This window comes from Coptis chinensis, chromosome 1, assembly GCF_015680905.1.
Source record: "Coptis chinensis isolate HL-2020 chromosome 1, ASM1568090v1, whole genome shotgun sequence".
Lineage (NCBI taxonomy): Eukaryota > Viridiplantae > Streptophyta > Magnoliopsida > Ranunculales > Ranunculaceae > Coptis > Coptis chinensis.
This window is the reverse complement of record NC_141456.1, coordinates 44,500,072-44,526,682: the sequence shown is the minus strand read 5'-3', so window position 1 is coordinate 44,526,682 and position 26,611 is coordinate 44,500,072. Positions and strand designations below refer to the sequence as shown.

The following is a 26,611-nucleotide window of genomic DNA, read 5'->3' as shown; positions in this document are numbered from 1 at the left end:
GCCTGTCATGTTTACTCCAAGAGAGTTTGTGTTAGTTAGTACGCAACGCTTTTAATTGTGCTTCATATTATCATATCATCTTTACAATATTTCATTGCAGTGCGCCAATTTTGCCACGCTTTTTATGGTAAATTCTTTCCTTATCTCTTTACACTTTGAGAACAAAGCGTTCGATTGTTTGGGGGTGGGATAGAAACATTTGCAAAAATTAGACACTTTTAGGATGTAAATTATGCACTTTTATTTATAAAATATTAAAAATTATAAAAATTAGTTAGTTACATAATTTAATTGTGCTATTGAATTGTTTCATGAACCCCCTTCTCCCAAATTGTTTGGGGGTGGTATAGAAACACGATGTAAATGTTAAGCACATATTAGGTTGTATATTACGTATTATTTGTCTTAAAAAAATAAATAAATAAATAAAAATAATAAAAATAATAAAAAGTTTATGCTATACACTTAGGAATATTGGTATTGTTTCTTTCTCTATGCTCTTAATAATCTAGAAGTCTCACGTAGCTTTTGCATTAGAATAGTTTTTAGAAACTTAGGTTAATATGTAGGTAATAATCGTTGCATCTATCTATAAATATATTACATGAGTATCTATGATTGTTTGGCAATAAGTTTAAAATCTAGGCTAGAGTACTTATTCTACAAATCCTGTGAGAATATAGCCTAAAGCCTTATATGAGTGAAACATTTGAGAAATGACACAAGGGAGAAGTATATTCCGAATAGAGAAATCACACGTCCACTTGCTTGACCACTATACCATGTCCTAAGAGAGAATTTAGGCCTTTTTGGATCGATATAGCTAGAAATTCGACCTAAGTATATTTTCCGCTAGTCAGCCTAATCGAGCCTTTCATTAGCCCTTTCATAAACCACAAATCCTTTTACCTTGTTACAAAACGTAACAAAATAAAAAAAAAAAAAATCAACCTACCCAATTTAGATAAGTCTGAGAATAGAATAAGGAAGAAAGAAGAAGAGAAAAACCTGTGTAAACAAAAGTTAGTTAATTGCTTCAAAAAAATAAAGAAAAGAAGTTTCCATCCAAAGAAAAGAAAAATAAAAATAGAAATAAAATAAAAACTCCAAAAAAATAGAATAAAATGAGTCAAAAGCCAAAGAAAAAGGAAAAAAAAATATGGCTAACGATGGAAACAAAGTGTAGAAGCAAAAGTAAATAACAAGGTTTTCTTTAGTTACATAATATGAAGACTCTATTATCTCAGACTTGTCCCTTTTGAATATCCATTTCCTTCCTTCTTAAACCATCTCCTAATCCCATGACACCTAATAAAAAGACTTCTAGCTCAATTAGGAATAGGTTAGTGGGATAGTAAGTGGCAGATGTGTTTGATCAACTTCGGCTTCCTTGTGTGTCATTGAGATTGTAAGGTAAAGTATGCCCACTGCACACTAGAGTAGCAAAACTTGAGTGGAAAAATCAGAGTGATTTTTGTCTTGACTTTTATGTGAGAACCTACTTAAGGACGCTATTCCAAAGTTTCAGAAACGGACCTGTTACTGCATTTCATAGCATTACTCATTGTATATATGTTTATTCGTAGATGATTAATTATTATGCATATATTAGCTTAGGTTTCGACTTGATTACTCTATATGCATTGCTAGTAAGAGGTATAGTTAATTTTTAGAGCATGAATAAGGAAACAATAGTTTTATTTCTTAGTCGTTGTAGTATAGATGAAGTTTGTGAGTACCTTCACTGGAAAACTCTCATGAGACTATAACTTGTCCACTAGGGAATTCCTAGTGGTTTAAGGCCTTGTTGCATATGGTCAATGCAATCGCACTCAAATAAACGAGTAGATAGAACTCCATTTTTGGTCACTTATTCTAATTTCTCATCTTTGCTTGAGGACAAGCAAAATGCTGTTTCGGGGTGGTTTGATAAGAGCCCAAAACTGTAGTTTTAACCCCTTAACCATCATACTATTAGACCAATTATGTGAGTAATAATTAAGAGTTAACACTGATTACGTGTTTTTATGCATTTCAGGCTTCAAAGTCCATTATGTGCAGAAATGTGCCACTTTAGCGAGATAAAGGAGCAAAGGTCGGTTACTAAGGAGTTCCATGATTAAAGGCCAAGATTCAAGAAGATAAAGCCTTTCTAAAGCCCGGTCAAAAGCTGAAAAGTCGACGCGGGCAGAAACAGCACACAAGTCAGCAGAACTTCCGAAGGCCATATCTTTGGACTCAGGCCTCGGAATGGGGCCTACCTTATTTCAACACGACCGGCTCGGAAAGAGCTTTCCAATGGTCCAAGGCTTGACCCAATCAGAGGAGCAAAAGTGGACGAAAAGTCTGTTTAAGCCAACTATAGCTGAAGAGGCCTTTTTGGACTGAAAGAATTGGGTTTTGGGCCTGATTCTCTGGCCCAAAACATGGCTCCAAGCCCATGCACAATTTTTGGATCTGAATGTATAAAAACAAAAGCTTAGCTCTTTGTTAATGGTAGATAGTTAGACCTAGATTAGAAATTAGATTAGTAGCCTCCATTAATTAGTTTTAGATCTCAGTTTTAGAATTTCATTCCCTGTTTTAGATTAAAACTTTAAATCATTGTTCTTTATTGATTAGATAAATAAAATAGTTATTCTTGTCAATTTCGATTTTTGTCATTTACAATTTATTAGATCTAATTTCAATTCTTGTTATCATTCAATTCTTAGTTATTAATTAGATTTCGATTATTGTTTAGTTAAATTTCATAAAGTTAGAATCTTTGTAATATGTTGTATTCAATTTCAATGGGAAATGATGGTTTGATGAATCAAGGCTAAAACCTCCATTAGAGGGGTTGATGAAGCCTTGATGAAAACTTAGTTGTATAGTGTAGAAGCGTTGTAGAGTCTATTCCATTCTAGAAGGTCATGTTTCGCCATGAGAATGGGTGGACGACCTCACATGCTAGTTATAATTGGTAGAAATGTCATGTTAATTAGGGATTAGAACGACCAATTCTTACCGTAAGAACGTAAGAATTGGATTACAACAGTCTATTCTAGGTGATTAAGTTGGATTCGAGGTGGATTCAATTCCCCTCTAATTCTTTATCTAGATTCAAGAACATTAGTATTTCCATATATTTCGTAGTGACATTCAACATATTGCTTTTCATATTGCATCGTAGTATAATTCCCCCTCGTAAAACTCTCATTAGACTTAAGACCGATTAATTAGATTAGAAAACAATTACATGCTAGAGCACTAGGAGTGGAACGAACTTCTTACTCCACTCTATTTCGATAGAATTGAGAGTAGGAAACCTTGATAACATAGAAACATAAATAGTTTAGTTTACTTACGTTTTGATTTCATCGTTCATTTCGTAGGTAAGCTATTCATATCATTTTATCAATTATCAAATGGTTTGATAAGAGCCCAAAACTGTAGTTTTAACCCCTTAACAATCATACTTTTAGACCAATTATGTGAATAATAAGTAAGAGTTAATACTGATTACGTGTTTTTATGCATTTCAGGCTTCAAAGTCCATTATGTGCAGAAATGTGCCACTTTAGCGAGATAAAGGAGCAAAGGTCGGTTACTAAGGAGTTCCATGATTAAAGGCCAAGATTCAAGAAGACAAAGCCTTTCTAAAGCCCGGTCAAAGCTGAAAAGTCAAAGTCAACGCGGGCGTAAAATGCAAGACACAAAGTCGTGAGAACTTCCAAGACCGTATCTTTGGACTCGGATCTCGGAATGGGGCCTACCTTATGTCAAAACGACCGGCTCGGAAAGAGCTTTCCAATGGTCCAAGCCTTGACCCAATCAAAGGAGCAAAAGTGGACGAAAAGTCTGTTGAAGACAACTGTAGCTGAAGAGGCCTTTTTGGACTGAAAGAATTGGGTTTTGGGCCTGATTCTCTGGCCCAAAACATGGCTCCAAGCCCATGCACGATTTTTGGATCTGAATGTATAAAAACCAAAGCTTCACTCTTTGTTAATGGTAGATAGTTAGACCTAAATTAGAAATTAGATTAGTAGCCTCCATTAATTAATTCTAGATCCAGTTTTCCTTAGATTTAATTAGTTTAATTTAATTAGTTTCATATCTTGTTTTTATTTAACTCCTTGAATGATTGTTCATCATTTAATGAGATAAATAAAATAGTTATTATTATTCAATTTTGATTTTTGTCATTTGCATTTATAGATCTAGTTTAAATTCTTGTTCTTATTTCATTCTTAGTTAATTAATTAGATTTCGATTATTATTTAGTTAAATTTCATAAAGTTAGAATCTTTGTAATATGTTGTATTCAATTTCAATGGGAAATGATGGTTTGATGAATCAAGGCTAAAACCTCCATTAGAGGGGTTGATGAAGCCTTGATGAAAACTTAGTTGTTAGTGTAGAATTGTTTGTAGATTCTATTCCACTCTAGAAGGTCGTGTTTCGCCATGAGAATGGGTGGACGACCTCACATGCTAGTTAGTATTTGGTAGAAATGCCACGAACACTAGGGATTAGAACTCGAAATTCTTGCCGTAAGAACGTAAGAATCGAGATACAACAATCTATGCTAGGTTATTAAGTTGGATTCGAGGTGGATTCAATTCCCCTCTAATCCTTTATCTAGATTCAAAAACAATCATATTTCCATAGCATTCGTAGTTTAAATTAAAATAATCAATTTCATATTGCATCGTAGTATAATTCCCCCTCGTAAAACTCTCATTAGACTTAAGACCGACTAATTAGATTAGAAAACACAGCATGCTAGAGCACTAGGAGTGGAACGAATTTGTTACTCCACTTTATTTCGATTGAATTAATAGTAGAATCTTTGATAAAAAATAGACACATAAAATAGTTTAGTTTACTTACGTTTTGATTTCATCGTTCATTTCGTAGGTAGACTATTCAATTATTATCATTTATCAGGTTACCACTCCTTTTGCGTCCGTCCTGAAAAACAATCGTTTGTCCTTCGTATCACAACCTCAGACAAGACATGGCACCATTATCCACTGTATGTTTCTGGGAACTTTCTATCCGCGGATCTCCCACCCGAATTGACTCTGAACCATCTTGCCTTCCTGCCCAATGGTGAGTCCCCTTTTCATCTTTCCCTTTGTATGCGCAGTTTGTGTTATGAAGTGTAATATTGCAATTTCCTTGTACAGGTTGGAGAACAAACTCGGAGTCGCGCGTCTACACCGGCGTAACTTCTACACTTTTTCAGAAACTCCGCAAACTAGGATCTTCTCAACCCGTGGTCCTAGGTATCGACCCCTCTACTGGCACTCCGCTGCTGTCTAATCCACAACTTCAAACCATTGGCAGATATAGCGCCCCCTTTTACCGTCCCCCTCCCCCTAAAGAGAGAAAACCTCATGCCTCTCTTCTACCTGAGAGAAGGCCTCAGACCAAGACACGCCGTTCCACAAAACATGTTAACTGTGGATCCACACAACCCTCTCTCAACTCCCCATCAACCCCAGCCACCATCCATTCTTACAAATCCCTCGTCACTTGGGAGGATCAATATTTATCCCCTCACTCCCCTTCTGCGGATTCTCCCAACTCTGATATGGATATCTCGAAGAGGAAACTATTTGACAGTGACTCTGATGAGGATGAGGTGATTGAAGTTCCACTCTCTTCCACCGTTGCTTCTCCGCCTGGGCTGCCCCACAAACGTTTGTGGACTTCTGTATTCAAAGAGCCAATTTCCATATCACTCGCTCCTATCCCCACCTCCCTTGCTCCTCCCGCACGCCCAGCCCATCGGCCTGGCAAGGAGCTAGTGAGTAAATCTGGTAAAGAGTCCGCCAACACACTCGCCGCCTTCTGCCACACCTTTAAGGTCTACAGCCACACTATCAACATTGGCGACTCTGCCATGGAGAACCATGTTGTGGCCTCTGCTCTGTTCTACGGGTCACACCTTCCCAAAGATATAGCTTATGCGGAAGGGGGCTCATTTGATCAACACAGGACTTCCTTCTATACCAGCTGGGAGAAGGTAATCCTCATTCTTGATTTTATCTTTATTTGTGTCTACTCTTTGTTGCCTTAACCTTCTCCTTAATTTTAGGTGAGCCTGGATATCTCCTATATGATCCGCGAACTGTTTGGAGCTAGATCCAAGGTGGAGTAATGGAAGAAGGACGTCACCCACCTTGAAAAGCTGAAGGAGATATGCTCTCGTCTCCAACAGGAATTAGAGGCCGCAGAATTGGCAAAGCTCAAAGCGCAGGATAAGCTCAAAAGTGCTAAGGCTGCCCATCAACAGTATATGGATGGGGTCAACGACCGCCTGAGCAATCAGCGCGAAGCCCTACTCCAGCAGCACAATGAAGCAGTGAAAGATCTCTCTCTTAGCAACATCAGGGCTAGGCTGATATAGACAAACTCCAGGAGCGCTTTAAGGCCTTGGCTAACAAACAGGTGGCTAAAAAGATCAAGGAAGAATACGCCCACCTTACCCAAAAAGGTCATCTACTTCCGAAGATGCCTACCCCTGCTGAAGAGTCCACAGTTGCTATGATCCCCACAACTCCTGTATCTTCCATTGATGTCTCAGTTCCTAGAGATGTCGCTGAACGCATTGTTGTGGCCAATGAAGCAGCTGCAAACGCCGCTATCGTGGAAGCTGCGGATGAAGTGATTAACGAAAATGTCTGAGTGTTGCATTGTAATTTTTTTTTGTTTAGCTATGTGTGATTTATGTTTGATACTCTATTTCTTGATACTCTATATTGAGAGATGTTATTCACTTGATCCTTTAACTTATTCGCATTTATTCCCAGATTGTCTCTATGGTGGTTGGCAAATCTAACTCTACAGCTTTAATATATGTTGTGGTATTTCCTTAACTTGCATAGGCCCTTGATACCCGTTATTTGCATTTGTAACTTAGACAACTTTCTAGACAATTGGATCTATGTGGCTCTTTGCCTTAGCATTTTGATGCATTTCCCTATCTCTTTCTCACTCTCCTTGTATAGACTCCACTTTGTCCTTAAGCTCCGGGGACATCTCTATATGTCCCAACTCTATTTGAGGGCAGCTCAATTTGCCCCAAAGCACAATTCGGAACTTCCTTTTGTGGAGGGCTCGTCCCCCCCCCCTCTCTAGTTTGGTCGTGAATCCCATCGGGGGGGAGGGGCAACTCATCTTGTCCCCCAGTTTGATTCAGACCTCATGTCCACGAAGGGTTCATCCCCCACCCCCGGCTGTCTTCAATTGAATCCCATCGGGAGGGAAACCTTTAATCAGTTTGATTCAGACCTCATGTCCACGAATTCATCTCTCAAAAGTGTTCAATTGTAAGCCTTTATATTTCTCAAAAGTGTCGTTGTATTATATATTTGCAAACAGCTCAAGTCTCTTGCACTAAACCTGTACGTATTACATTCAAGTGTAAAACTTTTTCAACATTCTCACATTCCATGGCCTCTCTATTAATTTCCCTCCCACCGTTTGCAACTTGTAGGTGTCAGCCCCTCCTATATCCACCACTGTATAGGGCCCCTCCCAATTTGGGCCCAACTTTTCATCATTCTCTCTCTTGGTACTTGGAGTCACTCTGTGGAGCACGAAATCTCCCATTTGGAATTGTCATAGCTTTACTCTCTTATTATACTACCTTTGCAAGCGTTTGTGATACTCCTCCAGCCTGATACACGCGGAGTCCCTTCTCTCCTCTGCCAAATTCAAATCCCTTGATAGTATGCCCTAGTTCAAACCCTCCTCAACAACCTTAGTCCGAGTTGTGGATGCCACCATCTCCGACGGAATCACCACCTCTATGCCATAAGCTAGTGAGAAAGGAGTCTCTGGTGGAAGTTCGCGGTGTAGTTCGGTAAGCCTAGAGGACATGATACAACTCATCGTCCCACGCCCCCTTCCTATCCTCCAGCTTTCTCTTAAGGTTGTTCATTATGGTCTTGTTAGATGATTCAGCCTGTCTGTTGCCCTCTGGATTGTATGGGGCAAAGAATCCTTGTTTCACATTGTATGCTTGCAAGAAATCTTTCACCTTTGACCCCATGAACTGTGTTCCATTGTCCACTATGATAGAATGCGGCAGTCCAAATCTACATATGATATCTTCCCATAAGAATTTAATCACCTACTCCTCCTTCACCTGCTGCAATGCCACAGCCTCTATCCACTTGGTGAAGTAATCTGTGGCCGCTAACATGAATCTCCTCTTGCCGCTGGCCATGGGTAGCGGTCCTACTATATCCATGGCCCACATAGCGAACGGCCACAGACTAAACATGTTGTGCAGCGGCTCAGCAGGTGCGAATATCAATTGAGAGAACCTCTGACATTTTTCACACTTCTTAGAAAACTCCACCACGTCTCTTTTCATATGGCGCCAAAAATAACCCTGAGTCAAAAGCCGGTGTGCTATGGTTCTTCCCGCTAAATGGCTCCCACAATCTCCCCCATGCAGTTCTGCTAGTACCTTTTGTGCCAACCTCGGCCCAAGACATTTCAGTAACGGCCCATCAAAATTCTTTCAGTATAACTCTCCACCTAGCAATGTGTATCTCTGGGAAGTCTGTCACAACCTTCTCCTCTCTTTCTTATCAGTCACCTCTCTCCCGGACAAAAAGTGCTTGATAGGGTCCATCCATCCCCCTTCCACTTCCGCAGTTTGGAATACCTCTTCCACCTCCCTACTTTTATCGTTCTTTCCATGGATCATAGTATTGCTACCACCACATAAGCCAATGCGTCTGCATGTCGGTTCTCTCCGTGACCCCCAGATATAGATACAATTTCTCCCCCTATTCCGGCCGTGACAACAAAGGAGCCTTGCCCAAGTAACTCTTCAACACCTGAAATGCATTCTCACATTCTAACGTCCATAAGAAATCCAGTGTACTCCTCAACAATCGATACGGCGGTCTATACTTGTCTGACGACTTCGAGATGAATCTGTTTAATGTCGCGACCTTCCAGCTAGTCGCTATACTTCTTTGACGTTCTGAGGAGATGGAATTTCCACCAAGGATCTTATTTGTTCGGGGTTTGCCTCTATTCCTCGATGAGTAACAATGTAACCCAGAAACTTCCCTATGGTCACTCCGAATGTGCACTTCTCTAGATTGAGCTTCAAATTATGTGTCCGCGGAATGCTAAATGTCTCCCTTAGACCCTCTAAGTGCTCTTCCTCTAACATGCTCTTTTCCACCATGTCATCTATGTATATTTCAATTCCTTTTCGGATCTTCCTCTCAAACATCTTTTCTCCCAACCGCTGGAAGGTGGCCCCGACATTCTTCAAACCAAACAACATCCTCGTATACCAATATGTACCGCCTTCCACCACGATGGATGTCTTCTCCTGATCCAGTCCGTACATCGCAACCTGATTATACCCCATAGATGCATCCATGACTGAAAACATTTTGAATCCCGCCATTCTATCCACTAACTCATCAACTCACGGCATGGGGTAATTGTCTTTAGGACACTCTAAGTTGACGTCTGTAAAGTCGACACACATACGGACCTTATTATTTTTCTTTGGTACCATGACGACGTTGGACAACCAGTCTATGAACTCCACCTCTCTTATTATTCCCGCCCCTTTTAACCTTACAACCTCCTCCTGAATCACCTCAGCATACTTTGGCCTAATGCTTCTCATCTTTTGTCTCATAGGCTTTGCATCTTCATTCATGTGCAAGCGGTGACATGTGAAGCCTGGATCTAACCCTGTGATATCCTTAATTACTCATGCAAAGACATCAATATTTTCTGACAAAAACTGTACCAGCTTACTCTCCCACTCATCCGGTAAATTGGACCCTACTGATGTAAATTTCTCTTTCTCTCCCATCCCCAAGTTCACTATTTTGACCTCATCGAGGGTCTTCGGCCCCATCAACGCTTCTGCTTCCTCCTCAGTGGCGGCACACTGTAATTGCTATGTTGGCCTCTTCCTGGGGTTTGATGCCTCTCCTTCTGTTCCGTGGACCATCCCCTTCACCATCCCCTAATGGCTATTCTTAGCCGCCACTTGATCGCCGCGGACTTCATACATCTCTGTCGTGGTGGGGAATCAAATCACCTGATAGTATGTTGATGGTACCGCCTTCATCTCGTGGATCCAACGCCTCCCCAGAATTGCATTATATTGTGAGTTAGAATCCACCACCATGAACTGGGTGAATACCGTCACCGGACCCATTGTCACAAGTAGCAAGAGTTCTCCCATGGGCTCTGTCATACTCCCATTTAATCCATACAAGTTGATTCGCTGCGGTCTTAGCTGCCTTGGATCAATCCTCATTTCCTCCAAGGCCCCTCTGAATAATAAGTTCACAACACTACCGCAATCAATTAACACCCTCTTGACCATGTAATTGCCCATCGCTACCGTAATGACCAACGCGTCTTCATGGGGGGAATCAACAGCTTTGAGATCCATGCTTGTGAATATAATCCGATCCCCTCCATCCACAAACCATGACAGGTCGCGGAGCTTATGATACTTCATTGACCTACTGAATACTCGCAGTTCTCTTTATCTTTTCTCTATGGGCGTTATGACTCATAACCTCCCTACTGAAAATCACATTAATTGTTCCCAATATCCTACCCTGAGCCGGTACATGCTCCTCATTATGGCACCTGTTATAAACTCTCTCATCATTCCCTTCTCTACCAGCCTCTGAATCAACCATTTTAATGCATAGCATTCATTAGTCTCATGATTTCGTACCTGGTGATATACATGTAGGAACCGTTATTTAGAATGCAATATTTCTACAAACCGCGAGAACCACGCGTAGCGGAATTAATGGGTTCTCACGATTTGTGATTGGAAAACATACCTTTGAATCCGATTTAGATAACTCTGAGAATCCAAGCTTTATCAAATCCAAAATCAACAATCAACCTCTTGATCTTCTGTTGTATTCCTTTAGAATAGATTGGACGTTGTGTGGACAACGATCTACTAATCCCCTTCTTTCTCTCAAGATTATAAAGGAATTTAGATCTACTTTTCTTGCCTCTTTTTCAGAATCAGTGAATAGTGAATTTCAGCCAAAGAGAAAGAGTATTCTATTTATAGGCTACAACAGGGAACATGAGGAGAAATTAGGGTTGGGCATCCTGACGGGCTTGGGCTTCCCATGTTCGCCCCGAACACACGGCCCAAGTCCGTCAACAAATAGCTTATTCCATTAAAGGCCATTGTTGCACTACCCCCCCCCCCCCTAATCCCAAATTACGTGTCAGCGTTTATGGGCTCCATATTATATGCTCGTTGATCTCCCCGTGTTTAAGATATCGAATGTCCGTTGATTAAGTCAAGTTCTTCGACAACTACATTAATCAACTTTTTATGTCCTTGAGTAGTACCACTCAACCCTCATTGTCATGTCGGAATAAATCCACCCGCGGGGTTTACATGACAATCTTTTTTGAGCTCCTCAAGGGGACATCATCAACCCGACTTCTTGCGAGACACGGATTCCTTCTATAATCAACAGCACACCTTACATACAATGTCATTACCTAATCCATCGAGTTTGTTGATTCACCAATGAATCTCACTTATTGATGATTTAAAGTAATGTACAATGCATGTAAGTGCCCGTTATTATATCCAGATTAGGAGGACAAGCATCCATAATAACAGAGGCGTTTGTTCTCTTATATAGTCAGTATAAGGAAAAACAACCTCACTTGGTCCTGTTCAATACACACAAAGTGTACTATTGTAATCTTATAGTCAAGATAGACTAATACCAGATTATACTACAACCGTACTAATGGTTTGTCCAAATCCATCTAGGTTGTGAACTATTACTTATACTTTATAAGGTACTGATGATATGATCTTCTGTGTGTTCACACTATATCATCTACAACATAAAGTATTAAGCACATGCATATAACTAATAACATATATAATATGCATAACATTTGCCCATATGATTCTCATTCAAAAATAAAGAATTAGAGTTAATACAAAAGTAATGTTTTTAGTATATAACCCTATCAATACACAATATGGCTTGTTCGACATCTCTATCGGTGTGTTTCACGGTCCTTCATAACCCTGAATTTTTTTTATCAAAGGCAAGATCTCACTCAGTGGCGTCTGTTCTAGTTCGCGGTATAACTTTCTCTCCCTATTCTCCCTCCCTACTTCTTTCGGGCCGCAACGAGTGTCTGCGATACCCACTATTCCCTCTATCCGACGTCTCCATTTTCCAATGATTCCCACCTATTTCTAAATATAATACTGCCTTCCCTCACTTTTTGGAATCCTTTTGCATTGTGTCCTCATACCTTATGTATTTTTCCACCCGGGGATACAACTCATGTAGGGTCGCGATCTCATTCTTAGCCACAGACTGATGCACTCCCATTCCTAGTCGCAAACCTCTTTCAAATACTATTACCGTAGTCCTTTCATCCATGTTCTCCACCTTCAAAGTCTCAGTTTTGAATCGGCACAGATAATCCCTACCTGATTCCGCGGATCTTTGCCTGATGTTGAAGAAAGCCGCGATGTCAACCACCTGCCTCTTCTGATGTATGAAATGGTCTATGAACGCCTATTCTAACTCATAAAAACTATTTATGCTCCTTGACGACAACCGATAGTACCAGTCCGATGCTGGGGCCCCCCCCCCCTGAGGCTAGCTAGGAACATAATGCACCACAACCCATCGTATCGAGCCTCTTTCCAAATAGGCATCTGATGTTGAAAATGGTGACTGTGATCCGCAGGGTCTCCCTTGACTTCATATCTTTTGAAGCGGGCCTGATTGAAATGCTTCAGAACCTGTGAAGCCCATATGGTGTCCGTTAACGGGTTACAGTTCAGACCAACCGCCGCTCCTACTTGGACTTTTGCCTGCTACAGGTTCGCCTCACGATCATTGTTTATCATCTCCTGAACTTGCTCCATCGTAAGGCCGGTCACCGGGTTTTCAACGAGGTCTGGCACGACTTCTTCATTATCAAACTCCTCGCTTACTTCCTATCTCGTTTCCTCCTCCTCCATTTCTCTTTCTCTTCTAAGTGCATCATTCTCCTCTCTTAACCTCATGATCTCTTCTTGCATAAGTCGTGTCTCCTCTGACGCTGAACCCACGGCTGTCTCCTCTGCTCAATCTCCCCTTTCATCGCTTACCACCTCTACCTTTGGCTCCTGTACTACCACCGTTTTTGGTTTGCCTACCCCTCTCTTCACTACTGTTGCCATCTTTAAGTTGCTTTGATCTGTCCCCACAGACGGCGCCAAATGTTGTATCACCCTTTACTCTACACTCTCTTTTTTCTCCCTTTCTCTAGGTCTAGTCCTCTCCTAATTATGAAAATCCCCCTTTTCTCTCTCCGTTTCTTTCCTCTTTATACAACTCTTATTTCCTCCTAGTCGTACACCTGTCCCTCCATCTCTCGGTCTTCTTTTCCCCACGTGTAGGGTTCCCGCAACATACCTATGAGTTCGTGAACCGATCCTATACCCCGCACCTTCGCAGCATATCTTGCTCCAGGCTCATCCTACCACTGATTTTCCACACCCGGATCCTACAACCACATTATGATCATTGGTTCAAATAAATATAATGGGCTTTTTGTTAATTTGGTGTTCGAAATAGAATAAAGCCCATAGAGTTAGCCCACACTCCCACAGGCCCCCACAGTCAGTATTCCCGTGTTCATACTAGTGTTGTGATCCAGAGAGAGCAGCTGATTTTATTTTCTGTATAGAGTAGTTGCCTTACTAGCTCCCTTTTAACTTTTGATGTCCGAACTTGCTTTTGATATGAAATATTGATACATTTAGACCTGTTAGGTTTTAGACCAAATCTTTGAACGACAAGTTTGAGTCATCGTCCTTTCAAGAACGTTGTAGATTGATAACATTCTTGAATCCTGACAGAGGGGGAGGGGGATAGTTTTGTAAGTATTATCAGCGTGGATCTGAGAAGTAACATAGTCTTCTGCAACATAACCGATTATAAATTTTTTTTAAAAGTTACCAGTCTCTGTTTCCATGCCGACTGAAAAATATGCACTAAACATAGTAGCATCATAGTTGAATTGCAAACAAATTACACAAAATGTCCCAATAGAATTTGCAATTTATTTTCGATCGAGGTACAGAGCATTTCAGTAGACGGTGAATCAATCAACAGAAGATGGTTATTAAAAAAACAAAACTGGTATATATTTACAAAACTTCAACCAAGTGCAGAACTTAACAGGGAACACTATTAAACGAGTCCTTCAATATGTTGTGATCAGTATAAAACCTTGTATAACTTGAATATATACCATTTGTCGAATGAAATTATAAATTAATTAGAAATGGACTCAAAAATACAATAAGGATTCAAGGATTAGCAGAACTCCCTCAAATATTCCTTGATAAATTAGCTACTTTCTATCAGAAAAAAGATAAATTAGCATCTAAGGCCGCCAATCAGAGACACAGCAGGGGCATCTTTCATCCAAGTAAATGTCATTATGCTAAGTTCATAACTTCATATTACCCATGGACATAATCAACCTGAAGGCCTGAAGAATCAAACATCTACCAGTCCAGTCTTCTTCAAAATAATTTCCTACTCTTTTTGCAAAGAGTATCTCTGAAGGACAGATCGAGTCTCCTCCAAGGCACTGCAATAGAAGCACAAGATTCATTATGATTATAGCTTATATTATCCATTAAAAGGAAATAGCAAAGATCTTGCATATTCTTCCAGCAGGTAACAGTGAACACATCCCTTCTACTCTAATTGAATTAATAATAGGCAAATGATTAAATTAGGTTGAACCAAACAACATCCAGCTTCTTATTCAGCTAGCAGCAAAACCAAAATGATTCCAATACTCTTTTTCAGGTTGCAGTGGATAAAAGCAGAATTCAAAACAAAAGAGGGAGAAAGCATTCAAATCGACTTAAACTTTAGAGCTCGAAAAGATAGTTAAGCACAATGCCAGGTTAATATGGTTTCTAGATAATCAAAGAACTCAAAAGAGTACTCAACTGCACCTCGACCAATCCAATATAGACATCATTAAGTACTGCTTTTTCATGGTGTTATGTATATCCAAATAAGAAACTCAAAACTGAACTCGGCCATGAGACAATTTTCTAAATAAATCTACTTGGTTTTTACCTTCCGTGCCTCGGAATCTTGTATTTTCCTAGCACTAGGTCCACAAATTTGATCCAAAGACGTCCCAAAAGGTAGCAAAACCACCATCATACACATATGTACATTGCTCCCAAAGGTTTTGAAATCTAGGATGCATCAAATTAGCAACCGTGGGCAAATGCACTCCTCGAACCACAAGCAATGGCTCGGATAAAGTTAGAATCTAACATGAACTCCTATGTTGTCAATCTATTCATTTCTCAAGTTTTTCACCAATATTCCCTGTTAACAAGGAAATGACTCAAAGTCACTACACACAACGAGCAAAGTACTAGTGTGGCGTGTAGGAGTGTAGGACATTCTTAATGGAGTAGCAACTGAGAATACATGAGGCGGATATACAATCGTGAACACCGACCAGAGGTGACGATTTACTGGGTTTTCATGTGTGGTCAAAATGATGAATTTGCATAGGCAAGTGGACTCGGCATAAATAATAAACAAGCACATAAATAGGGAGCACACCTCGACTCAGCATAACAATAATAGGTTCCGGAAGCAAGTTATCAAGCAATCTGTTTCACCCCTAGCTCTAATACAATCACTATTCACTCTTTTTCACCAATATTCCCCTTCCCAGCACTATTCACTCTCTCTCTATCTTGGCCACCTCCCTCCCTTTCTAGGTCTTTCTCCCCTTTTCTAATGAATCCCTCCTCTCCCTTTTTCTCTCTCTCCTTTTCCTTTATATCCCGCCCTCCCTCCATCCTAACCTTCCATCTGTCCCCTAATCTCGCGGTCCTTATCTTTCCACGCATAGGGTTTCCGTACCGCGACCCACTATCCTTGCTTTGATCCTGTGAACCGCGACTATGTTCCATATACTGACTTGGGCGTATCAGCTCGTTGATCTCCTTGGGCTTTTACCCTAGCACCACAGATGCCCCCTCTCGAGTCCGCGATCCTCATATGATCGGGGAGTCGAGAGTCCGGCTTATTCTATCTGTCGGCCGGGGTTTTCCTCCTTCCTTGCCTCGCTGGATTCACACACTTTGCATGTGCCTACGGTCTGCGCCTCTTCGATTCTTGTGTTTCCACGCATCATCCCCTGGCTGGTCCCTTCGGGGTCTCCTCGATTTCAGCTCCTCTCAAATTAGGTTTTTACCCCTCCCCTTTATAAAAACCCGCTCGATTCCTTCTTCTCTCTCACTTTACTCTTTTCCAAATTTACTCTCCTCCACTCTTTCATCTTGTCTTTCGGTTGCTCAGCTCAAGCGTGTGGTCGTCTCCCGTGTTTTTTTTGTGCTCCAACTTCTGTGTCAGCCACTCTCCTTCCTTCTTCAGGTTGGCCTTCTTCTCTCTCTATTTCCCTTTTCTTTTGGTACTGTGTATTTCCCCCCTAAACTATGATTTCTCTTTCCTCCCTCTCCCACCTGCAGTGACCATGTGTCTTCTTCCTTGAAGTCTTCCCCAACATGTCGGACTCCAGATCCGATGACTTTTCAAACTCCCCCTCTCGCAGTGTTGCCTCTCCCCCTCCCCTTGACCCGACCGAGGCCCCCTCCACCTCCGGCCAACCCCTTTGCCCTTCCGCCGCCTCCCCCACGTAGCCATAGACCTAACCTAGAGGTGGTTAAGGCGGCCTACGGTATTCCTGCTGATGTCACTTTAGAACACGTGCCTAACCTAACCTACTATCCTCATTTGGTCCCTTACAAATCAGGGTGTCTCGTGGCCACGGTAGGGCAAATCATTGCTGGTCTTCGCTTACCCCTCACCCGTCTGGACGTCGAGGTGTGTAACCATTTTAACATACCCCCTTGCCAAGGCATTGGCAATTTCTGGAGGGTCATGTATGTCGCGAACCACTACAACAGATCTGGGATTCCCAAGATAACGGTTCGTGACATGGTCGCTCACTTTTACATTAAAAAGAGCACAAAGGATGTCAGCGTGGGCTATCATTCCTTCTATGTCCGCCCTAGAAAACAATATTTTGTCCTTCGTGTCACCTCTTCGGACAAGATGTGGCACCATTATCCGTTGTATATCTCAGGAAACTTCCTATCTGCAGATCTTCCTCCTGAACTGAACCTTAATCATCTGGCTTTCCTTCCCAGTGGTGAGTCTCCCTTTTATTTATCCTTCGATGTGTATGTACCTTGGTTCCTCCTCTGATCTTGCGACTTTTTTTTGCAGGTTGGTGGCCATATTCGAAGTCGCGACCCTACAACCACATTTCCTCCACCATTTTCCAAAAACTCCGCGATCTTGGACCCTCACAATCAGCCGTCCTTGGAATCGATCCTAACACTGCCACTCCGCTACTGTTCAATCCCCAACTAAAGGTCATCGGAGGATATACCGCCCCCTTTTTTCGCCCCCCTCCACCCAAAGAACGAAAACCTCGAAATTCACCCCCTGTCCCAAAAAGGCGCCATCCCCAGAAATCCCAACACCCTACAATCGCTACACGCCAGCCCCCAACTCGTTCCTCCAATTCCCCCTCTCATTCCACGGTTCATCCCTCTTACCACTCCCTGACCACTTGGGAAGATCAATACTTGTCTCCTCACTCCCCATCTGCGGCTTCCCCTCCTTTCGATATGGGTGCTAACAAACGAAAGCTGTTTGACAGCAACTCGGATGAAGATGTTGTCACCAAAGTTGCCCCTTCCACTGTTACCCGCTCATCTCCTGGCCCGGCTTCCAAGCGTCCGCGGCCTTCTGCATCTAATGAGCGCCCCGCCAATCTACCTACTACAATGCTTGCTACACCCGCCCATCTAGAACAGCAGCATGGTAAGGAGCCGGCTCTCAGATCTAGCAAAGGGGCTGCTGATCCTGTTCCTGCTTTCTACCCCACTTTTAAGGTCCGGAATCGCGTCATTAATACCAATGATTCGGCCCTAGAGAACCCCGCAGTGGCCTCCTCCCTGTTCTATGGGTCGCACCTTCCCAAAGATCTTGCTTACGCAGAAAGGAGCTCATTTGATCATCACCGAACCTCATTTTATACTGGCTGGGAAAAGGTACTCTCCCCTCCTTGCACTAGATAGCTTTCCTCCTCTTTTCTAGGTTGCCTGACCCTTGTTTTCTCTTTCAGATGAGTCTGGATATCTCATACATGATCTGCGGCCTCTTTGGCACTAGGTCCAAAGTTGAATAGCTGGAGACAGAAGTTGCCCGACTTGGACAACTTAGTTAGGCCGCGGAGATGGACAAACTCAGGGCCCAGGATGAACTCAAATTTGTTGAGGCCTCCCATCTGGCCTATATGGACAAGGTTAATGATCGTCTGAGTCAACAGCGTGAAACCCTCCTATTGCAGCACAATGCCGCCATCTCATCTCTTTCCCAGAAACATCAGGAAGATACAACAGTCCTCCTCAAACAACATGAATCTGACATGGATGATCTCCAGAATCACTTCAGGGCTAAGGCAGACAAGAGGGTGGCTAAGAAAATCAAAGAGGAGTATGACAGGCTTATCAAAGAAGGCCGCCTCCTTCCCGAAGCCCCTGTATCTGTCTCTGGGTCCGAGGTCGCAGTTGCACCCGTGGATCCTCCCTCTTCCACCGCGATCACCGTTCCCGAGGTAGTGGAATTGGTATCTTAGGCCATTGATGCGGCCGCAGATGCAATGATTCAAGAAAAAGTTTAGATGTCCCTTTTCTTGAGAACAATTTCTGTGTATCTTGTATTTGCTCCCATTGCCATTGTTTTTTGGCTACATTTGTTATGCTACACTTTATTCCCTTTTATTCCCCTTATGATGGTTGATGAGGTCTCATGGCCTCCTTTTGCTTGTGATGGTTGTGTTAACTGCTTTACATCATATGTCGTTGTCTATATTTTATCCCTTCATGGACTCATTACACGGTAATGCACTTGTCGTAGTGAAACTCATGCTCCCACATTTACTTTCCCTACTGGAGGCAACTCGATTTGCCCCTCCTCCTTTGGCTCAACGGTTTGATTGCCCCTGCCTATGCTGGGGCCCCTCTTCTTCTACTCAGGCCGGACCCCTTGTCCGCAGCCGGCGGAAACTCCCTCGCTGACACATGCCTAGGATCTCATGTCCGTCGTCCGGGGTCACTCATTTTGCCCCGGTTCGATTGGGACCTCATACCCATCAAGGGCAACTCATTTGGCCCCTGTTTAACTCGAACCTCTCGTCCGCGGAGGGCTCATCCCCTCCACCGCCTTCACTTTGAAGGGCAAGCGAAGTTCATGCAACAATGTCCATCCCAAAAGTGTTATGGTTTTATATATGTACAAATAGCTCATGCGGATGATGGTCTTTCCCATTACATTCATTCATGAAATTTTTTCAATAATCTTACATTCCAAGGTCTCTCTACCATCTTCCCTTCCAAGGTTTGTAACTTGTATGTTCCTGTCCCTCCAACATCGACCACCGTATAGGGTCCCTCCCAATTTGGGCCCAACTTCCCTTTGCTCACCTTCTTTGTGCTGAGGGTCACTCTGCGGAGTACCAGATCTCCTATCTTGAACCTCCTCACCTTCACCCTCTTGTTGTACTGCCTTTGGAGGCGGCGATGATACTTTTCAAGTCTAATGTGCACGGTGTCCCTTCTTTTTTCAGCCAGATTCATGTCCCTGGACAAGATGCCCCAGTTAGACCCATTCTCGACAGCTTGAGTTCGAGTGGTAGTCGCCACCATTTCTGACGGTATCACAGCCTCTACGCCGTATGCCAAAGAAAAGGGAGTCTCCCTGGTGGTTGTACGTGGAGTAGTTCGATAGGCCCACAACACATGGTTTAATTCGTCGGCCCATGCCCCTTTTTTATCCTCCAATTTCCTCTTGAGATTGTTAAGTATAGTTTTGTTGGATGGACTCAGCCTGTCTATTACCCTCGGGGTTGTAAGGGGCAGAGAATCCCTGTTTTATATGATACGCTTGCAAAAACCTCTTCACTTTAGAGCCCATGAACTGGTTCCATTGTCCGCGATAATAGCATAGGGCAGCCCGAACCGAAACATTTTGTTTTCCCACAAGAATTTGATCACTTGCACCTCTTTCACCTGTTGCACCGGCACAGCCTCAATCCACTTTGTAAAGTAGTCGGTCGCGGCCAACATGAATCTCCTCTTTCCTCTGGCCATGGGCAGCGGTCCTTACTATATTGAGGGCCCACATAGCGAATGACCATGGACTAGACATGTTGTGCAGCGGCTCAGCTGGGGCAAATATCAGTGGAGAAAATCTCTGACATTTCTCACATTTTTTGGCAAACTCCACAGCGTCTCTCTTCATGTGAGGCCAAAAATATCCCTGCGTTAACAGCCGGTGTGCTGTTGTCCTGCCCGCTGAATGACTCCCACAATCGCCCCCATGTAACTCCCCGAGCACCTCTTGCGCCAGCCTCGGACCCAGACATTTCAGTAAAGACCCATTGAAATTCTTTATATATAATTCCCCTCCCAACAGTGTATACCTCTGGGACGCCTGTTCCAGTCTTCGTTTCTCTCGCGGGTCACTCACCTCAACTCCAGACAAGAATTATTTGAAAGGTTCCATCCACCCGGCCTTCATCCTCCTCCGCGGTGTTCAGTACCTCCGGAGGCTCCTCGATACTCGGTCTTTCCAGTTTCCTCACTTCGATAATCCTTTCTTCGGATCCTGGCATGGCTGCGGCCACATAGGCCAGAGCATCTGCATGGCGGTTCTCCCCGCGGTTTAAGTGTACAAATCGGATCTGTGTGAACTTCGCCGCCAAATTTCGTAATATTCCCAAATATTTCGCCATTCTAGGGCACCTTGCCATGAACCCGCCGTTCGCTTGACATACCACTAAATTCGAGTCAGAGTAAACGGTAAGCTCCCTCACGCCCAAACTCTCAAACATCCTCGTGCCCGCAATCACTGCTTCATATTCTGTCTCATTATTTGAAGCCGTGAATCCCAATCTCATTGTTTGTTCTAGTCTATTGTTATCCGGTGTGACCAGCACCACACCTATTTCGCTGCCTGTATCTGTTGCTGATCCATCCGCGAAGACCCTCCATCCATTCCTTTCATCCCATGGATTCAAACGATCCGGTTCCTCTTCTCGCTCGGGCTCCAAGACCATCTCTTCCCCCCACATAGGATCTTCCGCAGGGAACTCAACCAAAAACTCCACCACTGCCTGGGCTTTCTCCGTCGTTTTGATCTGATATTGGATTTCATATGAACTTAGCATCACGGCCCATTTTAGCATTCTTCTTGATTTCTCCGCTCTCAGAGCTTGGTTGAGAGGCAAATTCGTCACCACGACCACTGCATGAGCTTCAAAATAAGGCTTCAACTTAAGGGCCAAAAATACCAAGGCAAGAGCATACTTCTCCACTCGGTTGTATCTAGTCTCCGCGTCTAGCAAAGTCATACTCTGGAAAGACACCGGCTTTTCCATTTTATCCACAACACGAACGAGGACCGAGCTGATAGCATACTTCGTGACCCCCAGGTACAAATACAATTTCTCTCCTACTTCGGGCTGCGATAACAGAGGTACTTCCCCAAGATACCTTTTTAGCCCTTGAAACGCTCTTTCACACTCTGCTGTCCATGCAAAATCTATGGTGTTCCTCAGCAATCTGTACAGCGGCCTGCACTTGTCGGATGATTTTGAAATGGATCGGTTCAGGGCCGCGACTCGTCCTGCCAACCGCTGCACCTCCTTCACCGTCTGAGGCGATGGCATCTCCACCAATGACCTTATATGTTCGGTATTTGCCTTTATTCCTCGCTGTGTCACAATATACCCCAGGAATTTCCCTATAGTGACTCCGAATGTGCACTTCTCTGATTGAGTTTCAGATTGTGTGCTCGTAGTATCCCGAATGTTTCCCTCAACCCCTCCAAATGCTCTGACTCTGACATGCTCTTCTCCACCATATCGTCTATGTATATCTCAATTTCCTTTCGAATCTTACTCTCGAACATTTTCTCCCCTAGCCGCTGGAAGGTGGCTCCTGCGTTTTTTAACCCGAACGGCATTCTCGTATAGCAGTATGTACCCCCTTCCACTATGAATGACGTTTTTTCCTGATCAGGTTCGTACATCGCAACCTGGTTGTACCCCATGGATGCATCCATAAATGAGAACATTTTGTACCCGGCCATTCTATCCACCAACTCATCTGCTCGCGGCATAGGATAACTGTCCTTGGGGCACTCCAAGTTTACGTCCGTAAAGTCAACACACATTCGCACCTTGCCATTTTTCTTTGGGACCGTGACTATATTGGACAACCATTCCGTGAACTCCACCTCCCTTATGATCCCCGCTCCTTTCAACATGGCAACCTCCTCTCGGATTCCTTCCGCATATTTAGGTCTCACACCCCTCATCTTCTGTCTCACTGGTTTTGCGTCCTATCTCATATGTAACCGGTGACATGCGAAATCAGGGTCCAGCCCGGTGATATCCTCTATCCCCCATGCAAACACATCCCTGTTCTCTGCCAAGCACTGTACCAACTTATTTTTCCACTCCTCCGTCAAATTAGACCCTACTGATGTAAACTTCTCCTCTTCGCCCTCTCCCAAATTCACTATCTTAACCTCATCCAAAGTCTTCGGTCCCGCCGCGGCCTCATCATCCCCCTCCGCTACCCCACACTGTAATTGATATGCTTGCCTTTTCCTGGGGTGGAATGGTTCGCCTCCCGGCCCGTGAACCATCCTTTTAACGGTATCCTGATGGCTGTTCTTCGATGCCACCTGATCACCGCGGACCTCGTACATTGCAGTCAGGGTGGGGAATTGAATAACTTGGTAATATGTCGAAGGCACCGCTTTCATCTCATGAATCCACCGCCTCCCTAGGCTCGCATTATATTGAGAGTTGGAATCAACCACCATGAATCTTGAAAACATAGTCACCAGTCCTGTCGTCATGGGTAGTAAAAGTTCTCCCATAGGCTCCGTGACGCTTCCATTAAATCCATACAAACTGGACCGCGGCGGCCTTAGTTTCCCCGGGTCAATCCTCATTTCCTACAATGCTCCCCTAAACAATAAGTCCACCGCACTGCCGCAATCAATCAACACCCTTTTGACCATGTAATTGCCCATTGCCACAGTAATGACCAACGCGTCCTCATGTGGGGTATCGACGGCTCGGAGATCTGCACTAGAAAATGTAATCTTGTCTCCCCTGCCCATTGCCTCTGCACTGTATCGCGGTCCTCTAGTCGACTCATTGACCTGCTGAATACTTGTTGTCCTCCTCACCTTGTCTCTGTGGGCGTTGTGACTCAGCACTTCTCCACTAAAGATAACATTAATGGTTCCCAATATTCTCACTGGAGCTGGCACCGGCTCCACATTCAGGGCCTCCGCTATAAATTCTCTCATCATTCCCTTTTCTACCAACCTCTGGACCAACCATTTCAATGCGTAGCAATCATTAGTCTCATGGTTGCGTACCTGGTGGTACGCACAGTACGGCTTGTTTGGCATTTCGGCGGGGACGGTCCGAGGTCCCTCATACCCTTGCATGTTTTTTATCAATGACAATATCTAACTCAATGGCCTATTTAAAGGCATGTGTTCTAGCTCGTGGTATGGCTTCCTTTCTCTCTGTTCTTTCCACGCTACCTCTCTACTCCTTTCCAGACGCGATGACTGGCCGCGATACCGCTCGCTATTTTTGTCCGCTGCCTCTGGCTTTCTGCGATCCCCCCCTTTCTTTACCGATGACACTGCCTTTGCTCCCCTTTTAGAATCTTTTTGCATGGTGTCCTTATATCTGATATATTTCTCTACCCGCGGATATAACTCATGCAAGGTTGCAATCTCATTCTTTACCACGGACTGATGGACCCCCGTTCCAGGCCGCAGACCCCTTTCAAATGCTATCACCGCCGTCCTTTCGTCCAAATTCTCTACCTTCAAGGTCTCGGCCTTGAAGCAGCACAGATACTCCCTGACCAATTCCGCAGACCTTTGTATTACATTAAATAAGATCGCGATGTCCATAACCCGCCTCTTCTGATGTATAAAATGATCTATGAATGCCTGCTACAACTCCTGAAAATTAGTTATACTCTTCGACGGCAACCTGTAATACCAGTTCGAAACTCTTCCCTTTAAGCTAGCCGGGAACATCATGCACCGCAACCCATCATACCGCGACTCTTGCCAGAGTGGCATCTGTTGTCTAAAATGGTGAATGTGATCTGCTGGGTCCCCTGTTCCATCGTATCTTTCGAACCTTGGTTGGTTAAACCACTTCGATACCTCTGAAGTCCATATCGCATCCGCCAACGGGTTGCGATTCAATCCAGCCACCACCTGGCTAGCCGCGCCTACCTGAGTTTTCGTCTCCTGAAGATTCACCTCTCAGTCATTGTTTATCATTTCCTGGACTTGCTCCACTGTTAACCCCGCCACTGGGTTTTCCACTAGAGTCGGTCCATGCTCCTCCTCGTCCCCCGCTTTCTCGCTCTCCGACCCCTCACTTGGCTCTTCCCCGATTTCTTCCTCCACCCTCTCTCTTCCTCTTCTTAACTCCTCATTTTCCTCCCTCAGCCTCTCGATCTCTTCTTGCATCAGTTGCATTTCTTCTGCTGCTCGGCCCTCTTCTCGTTCTTCCCCTTCCTCAATTACTGCTTCCGGCATCGGTTCCTGAACCCTTACTTTCTTGGGTCTACCCACTGCCTTCTTCAGTGCCATTTCTATGATATCGTCCCCACAGACGGTGCCAAATGTTTCACCCCTAGCTCTAATACAATCATTATTCACTCTTTTTCACCACTATTCCCCTTCCCAATACTATTCACTCTCTCTTTATCTTGGCCGCTTCCCTCCCTCTCTAGGTCTTTCTCCCCTTTTCTAATGAATCCCTCCTCTCCCTTTTTCTCTCTCTCCTTTTCCTTTATATCCCGCCCTCCCTCCATCTGTCCCCTAATCTCGCGATCCTTATCTTTCCAAGCATAGGGTTTCCGTGTCGTGACCCACTATCCTTGCTTTGATCCTGTGAACCGTGGCTATGTTCCATATGCTGACTTGGGCGTATCAGCCCGCTGATCTCCTAAGGCTTTTACCCTACCACCACACAATCCATGAGGCAAGTAGTCTGTGACAGCAAAATGCTCTATGTCCAAAACATCCCCAACACAGATAGCTAAAGCGCTTGTTTGTTTGCGCCCTTTGATCTCGTATATTCTATTTACTGCTTCTAGAGAACTGTAAATATTGGACAAAAATGTAATATATAGTCATGAAATATAGATGAAGAAATAAAAAGGCACATACAAGTATTGTTTTGGTCAAACAGACAAGGATTAATCTGAAGAAGCCAGCTTCTTAGAGTAAAATATTGGACACAGATAATAAAAATGGATGGTAATAAGCAGAATTTTAATGGTTCAATATATATGTTACTCTCGGAACGCCCCTCTCATCCATTCATATGTTGCCTCAAGGTAATGCAAGAAACCTTGAAGCAATATACACAGAGAACACCAAAAGGCAGCCTCAAGATTAAGAAGAACCCCTGACATAACTTTACTACTCCATGGAATCTCCGAAAGGCTTCTATTGGGCAATTACCTCAACTATCAAAGACTTTTAGAATTGTAATTCTCATATTAAAAAACACCCTTTCCAAAACACAGTCACTCAACCTACCCACCTAATCTGTAACTTGAGAGCATAACATTCTGAGGAGGGGTGAAGGGCTAATTAAGAAAAGCGAACAATACAATTATCATAGAAATAAGTAGTAAGTGCAAGAGAATAAGATTCATTAGTACTTATCATTAGAGGTTGCCATTCTGACTGCACAATCATGTTGTGGAACCCAAACCCATAGGTGTCACTCTCGAGCAATTCTTCAAATGACTGCTCGGGTATGATTTGAGGAAATTTCATAGCAAACAAACACACTAATGAACTCCTGGAAGTGACTGCAGAAAACCCCAGAAAAAAAAAAGAACTAGAAGTATGTTGAAGTAAGGGCGCAGGCACACTCAGAATGGTCTATGTCCAAGGGCGGGGGCGCTCTCTTCTAACAAAAGAAAATTCTGCGATACTGGAATTAGAGCGCGGGTGCACTCTGTGTTAATGCAATATAAGGGCGTACGCGCTCTGACCAAGATCTGTGATATGAATTTGAGAGGTGCAGAATGAAGTACATGTCGTGCCATGTATTTATAGAGCACTGGTTTCTTAAACAAAGGTTCCCAAGGTTCCCAAATTGATAAGGAAAGAGATGGAACAAGAAAAAAGCTTCTAAAACCAAAATAGAAACAGCCGAGAGCAGACTCAGCACCAAATCTATATGATTTTACACATGAAATCAAAATAGCAATATCCATGCTTCTAACCCATGAGGTTGCACCAAACAACAATAGCTAATTCTAGCTACATTATATTAGCAGGATGCTCATATAAACTATATTCCTTAAGCATTTCAATATCAATTCCAAAAGCAAGTGGATATGGTAAAA

At 43.3% G+C, this 26,611-nt stretch overlaps 2 protein-coding genes and 1 long non-coding RNA gene across 3 annotated transcripts; all 3 read right to left on the bottom strand.

The window, feature by feature from the left end:
* Window positions 1-14,318: 14,318 nt before the first annotated feature.
* LOC147524218 (uncharacterized) lies at window positions 14,319-15,848 on the bottom strand. The gene is made up of 2 exons (XR_015196905.1): window positions 15,669-15,848; window positions 14,319-14,661 (listed from the first exon to the last, which is right to left on the bottom strand). It is a non-coding gene; the product is annotated as an uncharacterized LOC147524218 (long non-coding RNA).
* Window positions 15,849-20,655: 4,807 nt separating this feature from the next.
* Window positions 20,656-21,855, bottom strand: LOC147524217 (uncharacterized). Its single transcript, XM_086573919.1, has one exon. The coding sequence runs from the start codon at window positions 21,853-21,855 to the stop codon at window positions 20,656-20,658; it is 1,200 nt and encodes a 399-aa protein (XP_086430045.1).
* A 1,298-nt stretch (window positions 21,856-23,153) lies between these two features.
* On the bottom strand, window positions 23,154-23,618 carry LOC147524216 (uncharacterized). Its single transcript, XM_086573907.1, has one exon. It carries the CDS (start codon window positions 23,616-23,618, stop codon window positions 23,154-23,156), a length of 465 nt encoding a protein of 154 aa, XP_086430033.1.
* Window positions 23,619-26,611: the final 2,993 nt, after the last annotated feature.